This window comes from Pipistrellus kuhlii, unplaced genomic scaffold (genome assembly GCF_014108245.1).
Source record: "Pipistrellus kuhlii isolate mPipKuh1 unplaced genomic scaffold, mPipKuh1.p scaffold_m20_p_17, whole genome shotgun sequence".
Classification (NCBI taxonomy): domain Eukaryota; kingdom Metazoa; phylum Chordata; class Mammalia; order Chiroptera; family Vespertilionidae; genus Pipistrellus; species Pipistrellus kuhlii.
In genome coordinates this window covers 16,091,717-16,102,224 of record NW_023425482.1, presented here as the reverse complement: position 1 = coordinate 16,102,224, position 10,508 = coordinate 16,091,717, and the positions used below count along the sequence as shown (strand labels likewise).

At 39.7% G+C, this 10,508-nt stretch overlaps 1 protein-coding gene across 1 annotated transcript in view; it reads right to left on the bottom strand.

Moving 5' to 3' along the window:
• GLG1 (golgi glycoprotein 1) overlaps window positions 1–10,508 on the bottom strand; it is a 109,044-nt gene that overhangs the window by 20,026 nt on the left and 78,510 nt on the right. The window contains exons 9-14 of the mRNA XM_036441014.2: window positions 9,644–9,765; window positions 8,185–8,286; window positions 6,164–6,317; window positions 4,103–4,240; window positions 1,581–1,667; window positions 31–93 (exon numbers count right to left, since the gene is read on the bottom strand). Of these exons, the coding sequence (XP_036296907.1) occupies window positions 31–93; window positions 1,581–1,667; window positions 4,103–4,240; window positions 6,164–6,317; window positions 8,185–8,286; window positions 9,644–9,765 (666 nt within the window). The remainder of the gene's footprint in view (window positions 1–30; window positions 94–1,580; window positions 1,668–4,102; window positions 4,241–6,163; window positions 6,318–8,184; window positions 8,287–9,643; window positions 9,766–10,508) is intronic.

Here is a 10,508-nt window from a genome sequence, read left to right as displayed (position 1 = left end):
CTAACCCTTTATTCTCCAGACATCACTTACGTGGCAAAAGTTCTGAATTATGGGCTCGCAGGCTCTCATCAGCAAGGCTTCTATTTGAATATCCTGTAGAAGATTAAATATATTAATTCTGGCCTTTGGAAGAACCAAGGGTGGGAAAAGGAGCAGTTTCTTTCTCTGAATTTAGTAGCACCTGATGGGCAAATAATCTGTTATGTACATTTGGAGACTATTTCAGTCTTTAGATTGGAGACCCCCAGCATAGATAGAACTAACTGCACCTCCATTATATGTTGAAAGGCAAGTTTTCTAGAAGCAGATGCAGAATTAAGAAAGAGGAGGAAAAAAAGCACTTAATAATAATAATACTAGAGTATATAAAGCCTTTCAAGTTTTTCCAAAAAGCTAAGCAGATCAAAACAAGGGCAACTGACATCTATCTTTAGTTTATGAGCTCCTAAACCAGACCACTGTCCTCAAACCAAATGATAAAACCACTGCCTCTTGGAACACACACTCAATGCCTTTAAGCAGAGAGTAAGCACTGTATAGTACTAGCTGCTGAAATAACAGCTTCCTTTAAAGAGTTACACACCCAGAATGTCCTCATAAGCCCGCAAGAAAAACGTGAATGGGAGAGGAGTTGTCAGTACATGAAAGAAAGCAATAAACCTTTGAAAAATAGAAAGAAAAAAGACTAGTTAAGAAATGTCTAATTTTATGTACTGACAATTTAATTTTAAAAGGCTTCTATTTTTGCTTTTTTTAAAAAGCAGTTTTTGCTCAGCCGGGTGTGGCTCAGCGGCTGAGCATCGACCCAGGAACCAAGGGGTCACTGGTTTGATTCCCTGTTGGGGCACATGCCTGGGTTGTGGGTTTTATCTTCAGTGTGGGGCCTGCAGGAGGCAGCCAATCAATGATTCTCTTTCATCACTGATATCTCTCTCTCCCTTCTTCTCTGAAGAAAAAAATAAAAGCAGCTTTCTGTTTCCCTGAAACAGGTCTCTGCCCCACAAAACAATTTAAACATTTTTAGATGCCTCCCTCCCCAATAATAAGCTCTGAATTTAAATAATATACCTAAGCTTATGAGGTTTTAAATTTTATTTTGTATATTTTAGTGGATTTCAGGACGGAATAGAGATAAACATATGTATTCAATCCTACATATTTAACTATAAATCCCAGGCTTTTATTTTATTAAATACACACACATTAGCAAATTACCTAATTGAAAGAGCTGAAGATAATAGGAATGCTTAGACTCTTCTTGAATGTGATTAATAAATTTAAAGTAAACTGCTATCTTTTCTTAAAAGGGGGGGGGGGGGAAGACTGGTCTAATCACTGTGATAAATTGAATTTATGAAGTAAACCAAAGAGCTAAACAGATGAGACAGTTTTTCTGGAGAAATGAGGAAAGGGTGAAGTTCAGGAAGCATCACAATATTCTTCTTTAAAAAGCAATCACAAAGTGACCAGGTTTCTTTTGTTTTCCAGAGAATTATATTCTCAAGAACCTAGAGACAGTAGGAGTAAGAACAAAGGAAAGGCTGCTGACAGGGCACTTCGAAGAGCTGCAAACTGCTTACCTCCGATTCCAACTCGGTGAGGTTGCCGACTAGGTCTCTACACTCTACCGCCAAGTCATCAAGATGATCCTGGAGGCATTCAAGCTCCTGCAAACAAAAAGGCAATCCCTTGGGGTTTGTCCACTACATAAATGACCAAGGGAAGCTGAGATATCAGTATTACTTCCTTTTCAGTGGTCCTTCTTTTCTTTTCCATTTTAAAACTACTTCACTGAACACAACACTACAGTTATATTTATTTCCCAAATTGGGATGGTTGGAAAGATAACTACTTGATGTAACAGGGTGGTTAAGAGGGGTGAGCCATGTGAATCCTCCAGAAGGCCAAATCGAGACATGTAGCAAGAATCAATGTGCAGGTGTCCTCAGAGTCTAAAAATCTTATCAGGCCTTTATTCCATTCCATCAACACCCTGCCATTCCATTTATTTCTGTGTTTTGATAATGATCACTGGACAATAAATTCACAGTGAAAGACATGAAATATTCTAAGACTCTTTATGGGCAAAGTACGCCGGGACCCAGCATCTTAAACACAACAAAGAGCTGAAAGTTCCTGCAAGCCTGTGATTCTAACTCTAGCCCTCATGAGGGACCCTCCCAGGGAAACTGCCAAACAGGTGAGCACACCAGGGCTGGGGTCTCTGAAAGCTGTCTTGTCTGGGCTTTGGAAACTGAGGTGGAGCTACCTTATAGCATCAGTCTGTTACCATTTCTCTTAGAAATTTAGAGGTTGTTAAGTATAACACCAGCTCATTTTTTCAAATCCCACCAACAGCTATTTCTCAGTTAAAGGACCACATTTAACTTAGTATTCTGCAAGAATCTCTAATTTGAAATTAGACTGAGAAGGAAGGAGAAGGGCTGTAGGAATTATATAACCCTAAAGGAAAATGCGTAATACTTTTGGGAGTAAAATAAATAGCTAAGGGGGAAAATCCCATTCACAGAACCCTGTCCTAAGTTCAGCTTCACAATGCAGCTTTCTCAAGATTACTTTACAGGCAGTATGAAAGGAAACTGATTCCTGGGATTAAGAATGACCATATCCCTTGTTTCATTAGACAGAGGTAGCAGAAAACAAAACAAAAGGCATTTTCCAACAATTAACTAGACAGAGCTATAGTAGGCTCAGAAAGCCAACTGCTAAAAATGATATTCCCAGGCTCAACAGATCTGTGTAAGCAGCCACTACTTCTTAAAAACGTCTAATTCCTGTTCCAGTGAATCCCAGGGAGTGTTTTGGAGAGGGACAAAGAGAACCTGGAAACTTGGGTTCACGCCTTGTTCAAGTATCAATGGGGCCTTAAACAAGCAGCTATTCCTCACTGCTTAGTTTCCCTGCATTTAGCCACTTTCCCTCTTAATTTGATAGAATGTAATAATGTACCTCTTTCCTTTTTTTTTGTTTTGTTTTTTAACTAGGCACAAAACCCTAAGGAACCATTTACAGAATGCATGTAATTCTTGGGGGCTGCTCCTTCTCTATACTCCTGAATGGAAGGTGGTTATAATACTATAATGAAACAAATGCCTGGCTAGGAATAGACCTGAGTTTTAGGTAAAGGAGTCAATATACTTCACTTCTGTGAGCCTCAATTTCATCAATTACTAGATGGGAAAAGTCCATTCCTACATATCCTGTAGCACTGTTGTAGGGCATGCACACTATTCATGCATACAAATATTTATACATATTCCCCCCTCAAAAAGGCTTAAAGTGGCTTATAAAAATGAGGGGGGGAAAACCCCCCCACAAAATAAAATGAATTAAAAAATGAGTCAAAAAGGAGAAAATTATGTTAAAGAAAGTAGGATGGAGCAAGTAGGAAGTTAACACAAAACGCCTACCACAAAATCTTATATACTTCCTAGAGGCAGGCCATACCTTTCTTTGACTCTAGGTTTTTTATTTTTTTGTTTTAAATATATTTTATTGATTTTTTTTTTTTTTTTTTACAGAGAGGAAGGGAGAGAGATAGAGAGCCAGAAACGTCGGTGAGAGAGAAACATCGACCAGCCGCCTCCTGCACATCCCCCACTGGGAATGTGCCCGCAGCCAACGTACATGCCCTTGACGGGAATCGAACCCAGAATCTTTCAGTCCTCAAACCATGGACATCGGGGAGAGAGCTGTGTCGAGTCCCCGAAAACCACTTTCCACTCTGGGAGCGGCGTCCTGCCCCCTCCGGAGTGACTTAGTAGTAGTGCAGCGACGCTCTACCACTGAGCCAACCCGGTTTCGGCTGACTCTAGGTTTTTTAAGAGGCAACACAAAGAGGGGAAGCAATCAATTACCAAGTAATATAAAAACATACCAAATGCTTAGTAAAAGTATAATTATTCTTGATTACAGAAACTAAACAGAAAACAGAAAAATTTCCCAAGGATTTCTGATAAAGAGATCATCAAATAAAATAACAAATTCTGTCCATGAAGTAAAGAGAAATGGATTTTATGGGAGTTTGTACTCTATATAACATGGTGATCATGAATAGTATGATGATGATGATGCCACCTACCTGTCCGGTCTCTGTTTTCTCACTGCACCATTTGCCCAGGTCAATCAGGCACTTATCCTGGAGCGCGGGATCCAGCTTAACATCCATGGCACGCTGGTGAAGGATCCGCTGGACTTCAGCTCGGCACTCCCGTGAGAGCTACATAAGAACAAGCAAAGCATCCTGAAGGTACCAAAACCAAAAGACACCTGATAATGCCAGAAAACTGACAAATAACTTTATATCTTGAATCTTTTCCAGAATAATAATTAAATGTTCTAGGAGGCTTCTAAAAACCCACCCTTTTTGAAACGAGATTATACGTTGGGCCTATTCTAATATATTATATGAAACAACACCCTTTTTTCAGAATATCCTAATAAAAAGTGAACTGAATTGTTTAGGTTACATTAGGAAGTTTCTGTTCAGCAAGATTAATTTGCTATTACACCAAGAATGTAGAGCAGAATGTTGGGTCCAATTCAGGAGAGAAAACACACTGGTTAGGAGAACTGAGTTCAAATTTACCTAAACTCAGACAAGCAGACAACAGGAGAAGCAACAGTCACTACAGGTTAGAATCAGACTTTCCTAGATGTGTTAGAAGTAGAAGAGGGTGAAACAGAAGAAAACTATTGTTTCTGGAAAGGTTGTGAGAAAGCGGTCACTGACAGGTAGAGATATTTTCTCTTCCTAAACGGGCCAGACACCTGGGTGGCGGGGAGAGAGATGGAGAGTAACTGCTTAATGGGCATGGGGTATCTTTTTGGAAATGTTTTGGAATTAGATATTGTGGTTGCATAACTTTGTCAATATACTAAATTCTACAAAGTTTTTCTCTTTAAAATGGTTCATTTTATATTAGATGAATTTCACCTCAATTTTTAAAAGAATTACATATTTTAAAAAGACAGCTACCAACCCTTTGTTTGTTAAGACAGGGACTTCCGTCTATAGTAATTACCAAGATGCCAGCTCCTGGGATTAATGACAAGCTCATCATATGAAGAAAAAGGTAACAACAAATTCCCATATTTTCTTTTCTTTTCTTTTCTTAATATATTTTATTGGTTTTTCATAGAGAGGAAGGGAGAGGGATAGAGAGTTAGAAACATCGATGAGAGAGATACATCGACCAGCTGTCTTCTGCACACCCCCTAACGGGGATGTGCCTGCAACCAATGTACATGCCCTTGACCAGAATCGAACCTGGGACCTTTCAGTCCGCAGACCGACACTCTATCCCAGGCGTCTTCAAACTACGGCCCGCAGTCTATCCACTGAGCCAAGCCGGTTTCGGCAAATTCCCGTATTTTCTTACACACAGTATAAAAGCTGGGTTTAGACAAGCTTTCCCTCTACCAAGGTCTCCTTCTGAATACTGTGTTTAGTCAGACTTCTGCATTAAGCCCAGAAGGGGTATTTGCATGCATGTGAAATGATAGCATCTCTATTTTCTGTAACAAATGCAGGGCTGGAATGCAATCAATACCTCAGAAGGCTTTAAAAGGTCATCTGGGAGAGCAAGCAGCACGTCAAGTGGCACCACAAGGCAGTAAACGTTGCCTGAGAGATAACCCACGTAAATATCCCAACAAGAGATGGCATCCAGGGCAGATAAGTACCAAGAGCCTGGTGTATGGCAGTTTCTGCTCCACACAACTAGTGTGCTATGAGAGAGGCCTAGGAATACAGGCGAGATGTGTCCCGATGCCAAGAGCAGGAGACGAAAAACAATTTGTGTCTTGGCTAAGAGCTTCTAATGGATCTTTAAAGCTAAATAATGTTGGAGGCAGCAGAACTTAAGTGTGTATTTGTGATTTAGATTTCAGTAAAGAAAAAACTGGAAATATCCTGACTCTCTTTGTTAAAACATAACCTCAGGCCGAAAGAAGCTGGTAGGACACTCTGTGTGCACTCACTGAGTGAATAAGCTTTTGTAGTGCAGCGACCCTCCCCCCAGATACAATAATACAATAATAATGAAGTTTTCCTAGGATGCCAGAAACCAGAACAATGTATAGCAAACTGATGAAAAAACAAATGACAATAAGGAGAAATGAAGTCAACTGTGACGCATACCCTCCTGCCCTGCTCCTCCGTGCGGTAGGCATGTCTGTACAGACAAGAGAACACAGCTCCGGGAGGCATAAATTCACTGGTTTCGTTCCAGCCGTGGGTGTGGCAGAGACGAGATGCATCTCCCTGGCACTTGCGGTATAAGACAGGGTCCAGCCTATAAAGATGAGTTAAAAGATAACCACTCTTACTATACCCTTCCTTCTAACATATGCCCAGGCATTTACAATGTGCTTGTCTACTCATTAATAATCACCTCCAGCCCTGGCCGGGTGGCTCAGTAGATTGGAGGATTGTCCCATACACTGAAAGGTTGCAGGTTTGATCTTGGCTGGGGTGCATATGGGAGGCAACTGATCAATGTCTCTCTATCTTATTTACTCTCTGAAATTAATAAAAACATATCCTTGGGCGAGGATTTAAAAAACAATAATTTTAATAATCATCTCCAGGGTAGCAGAGACAGCAGGTAAGCAAAAGTATATTCTTGAACTTGTTCTTTGTGAACATACAGTGGTCAATCTGCAGAAGTTTGTTAACCTTAGTACAGAAGACTTAAGTTCTATCTCAAAGAGGTTATCTTGGCTATGTAAGGCACACTACATTTCAGTAACAGATTCAGCACTAACATGCCCTGGCTAAAATGAGAAAATAAGGGTTGTAGCTATCAGCAGGCAATCCACAACTTTTTACTCAATACTTTTTTCTAAGCATATATGAAGTTCAATCCTACCTGATACACTAGATTTGCTAAGAGCAGGAAATGACAAGATAAACAGAATCTCTCTTTCAGCTTCCTTTCTAGTAAAATTGTTCCTCTTCTATTTCCTATGCAAGGTAATACAATTTTAGTTTACCTGAATATGCTTATCAATTAAAAAAAAAAACTTTATATTTAATGTTGACTCTGGAGACGGTACGTTAGGCAATGAGCCTGCTGCTTCTCTGACTGAGATCAATGAATGCTTAATTCTGTCCACGTCATAAAATCAATTTTTGAAGGAGTGCAACTTAATGGAAGGAAAAAGGCTAATAATATTTAATGAGCAGCTTTTATATGACTGTGAAGCATCTTTTGATCACGGCTGAAGGAATCACAAGAGGAAAAAACATGATTTTGTTAAGGTACTAAACTCAGTAAACTCTGCTCTTTCAGTTTAGATGGCCTGAGTAAGTACAAGGAAATTCCCATCCAGCTTTCTGTAGTCTTTTCCAGAGCAAATTTTAGGAAACAGAAACAGAAACACAGAATTTTCAAGTAATCATTCTAGTAAATCATGTGAGTAAAGCATCTATTAATACCCAGAAAAAGTTAATGACCAAAGTACAGTGACTTAAACAACTGGATCAGGAAGCAGCTAAATGTGGGAAGCAGGAGCAGCCTGATCCTACTGGCTGCTTTGGAGGTAGGAAGGGAGAATAAGACCTCGAGAGAGGAGGGAACTGCAGCCAGTAAATTACAGTGATTCTAATGGTAATAGCAGATCCTTCTTCTATCTCATCTCCTCCCCCTATTTTTTGGCTAACAGAGGAGAATCAAGTTGTTACTTATTGATAAGAGCCTCTTAAGATAGAAGAAATTCAATAACTTTGAATAGTTAAAGAAATAAAAGCAAATTCCCATGCCCGGTACAAATCAATAAAAATAAAAGTGCTACTACTGTCTTTTTAGAAACATATTTGAAGACGTTTCCGCTGCCCCAAAGGTGCCCAAGTTCTCTCTAGATAGATGATATCTGTGGTATCAAAACATTTGATCCTGACTTCTCAAGATGCAGTGAAACCCAGCCAGCATGGCTCAGTGGTTGAGTGTCAACCTATAAACCAGGAGGTCATGGTTTGATTCTCGATCAGAGCACAGGCTCAATCCCATGTGGGGCCTACAGGAGACAGCTGATCAATGATTCTCTCTCATCACTGATGTTTCTATATCTCTCTCCTGCTCCCTTCCTCCCTGAAATCAATAAAAATGTATTAAAAATAACAAAACACAAAGTAGCAGTGAATGGTTTCAAAATACTCACTTCCAATCTCGGGAGATAAAATACTGTAGCTCTAACAGACGGTGTTCACAGTCTTCTACCATTTTCTCTGTGTATAAATGTTCCATCAGGCATGAGAGGATCCTGGGCATAAAACAGGGGTGAAATTGTAACACGACAGAAGAGTTCCGACAATATGTGCAGTATTTTCACATTAGTAGTCCCTTGGTCTGTAGAAAAAGCCATTCTGCCATTTCCTAGGGCCAGCGGGCACTTACTCGCCCTGACAGAGATTAAGCCTTCTATCAGCTTGAGAGTCACTTAGCACTTAGGACTCAGCTTGCACAAGATCCTGTGCAGCTGCTTTATTTTTAACTGTTTATCATGAACGCTTTCCAATATACACACCTTTCTTTTGCATAGCTTTATCTTCCTATGGCCCAGGTTGTTTTAACTGTACCCCCTTGCTGATATTTTGAAGCAAATCATTCCATTGTAAGTACTTTAGCATGTATCTCTATAATGAGAACGTAATATCATTACCTATCAAAATAAATTAATTTTTTTAAATGTCCAATTATTTCATTTCTTTTTACATGTTCATTCAAATCAGGATGCAGAAAAGGTCCAGACATTGGATTTTGATAGTACATTAAATCTCTTTTAATCTGCAACCGTTTACTACTTCTCCCTCTCCTTGTCCCCTTTATAGTTAATGCAATAATTTTTATATTGGTAAATATGCTTATTAGCCGTAAGTGTGTTTGTCTGTCTTCTCCAACCACACAAAAAGCTTTACGGAAGATTATCTTGTTTTAATCCCCTCCCACAGCATGAGCAGCAGGAGTGCATGCATAGCAGAACAATGACAACAGGTCTACATTCATTTTACTGTTGGGTATAAAGGGGTGTTTTTTTTTTACAATGGGAAAACTATTCTTACTTGCAACCTGCTTTTAAGAGCTCTTTGCATATCATATGGAAGAAAACGAATGCATATGATTTAAATATTTCAGTATACAATTTTACAGCTTTCCTAGGTCTTGTATATAACTTTAGAGTTCATTTTGCCCATGAGTCCCTTATCCAACCTCCACATTTTGTTTTATATTTCAATGAAAATTAATTACTCTCTGATGGTGATCAACTAGCCAATATATATGACCCAATATACAAACAGGATGAAAAAATACAGAGTCAAAGCATGTGTCACTTTAGCCCGAGATTTTCTCTCTCTCATTTTTATTTGACCGTGAAATGGAATTATGCAGTGACCTAACCTATGCTCAGTCCTTGTCAACAATATCACAATGCTGGGTCTAGGGGCCTCTACATCACAGATGAGGCAGAGCTGATGCCTCAATTCCCATACTAGTTTTAACAAAGGTTGGTATGTGTCACTGTTTAACAAATTCCAGTTGTGATGCGGAGGGGATGTTCCCTGTGCTACACTGCCAAGTAAAATACAGCATGGATAGACACCACCAACCAGACAACCTACATTGGGTCTCCGGGTCGTATGTGTTTGCAGGCCGTCTGTATGACAGATTCACAAGCTTCATTCAGAGCTCTATCAATGCGGTAATCTGCACCAGGGTCAGTCTCCTGAATCAGTGTTTGAAGCTGGATTAAAAAAAAAATAAAAAGAAGAAAGTAAATCAGTTACACATCAGGGGAGAGCAATGCTCCGTCTTCTTACAATCAGTTACCAAGTCTGGCATTTCACAAGGTACTACAAGGGTCACTGGCCACGGAGGAGAGCTCTTGCCCAATACCTTCCAACTGGCTTCTCCACCTGCTGATGGAGTTTTCCTGTTCAAGCCGTGGTGAGGACTACTTGCCTACCAGTCTGAATCATCAATGGACATTTGCAAAACAAATGGTCTTTACAATATAAAGGCTACCCTTCCTTTACATCTGCCTCTGTATTAATCAGATGACTAAATCTGACTTAGGGGCCAAGCAAGAATTGAGTGGAGAAGAGTAAATAATTTCCAGTTAGAAACCTACTTTGGTACTAAGAATCTAAAATTTAAATTTTGCTGCAAAGATACCAGCATTTCAACAAGCGTATTCTGCTTTAATAAAGACTAGAGGTCCAGCGCATGAAATCACACATGCATAGCTCACTGCCCGCCCGCTGCCATGAGCCACTGCTTTGGGGTGGGGGGTGGGGGGTGAGAAAGGGGGCACTGAGAAGTGATCAATGCACCTCGTGACAACTGGTTGAGCAGTCATTCTGGTCATTATGCTTATGGCTTTTTATTATATAGGATAGATGTGAGATTCATTTAGCTTGTAAGAAATATTCATTACAAAAAAAAGTATATGACACTTATTTTTCCTCAACTCTCTTTTATATAACC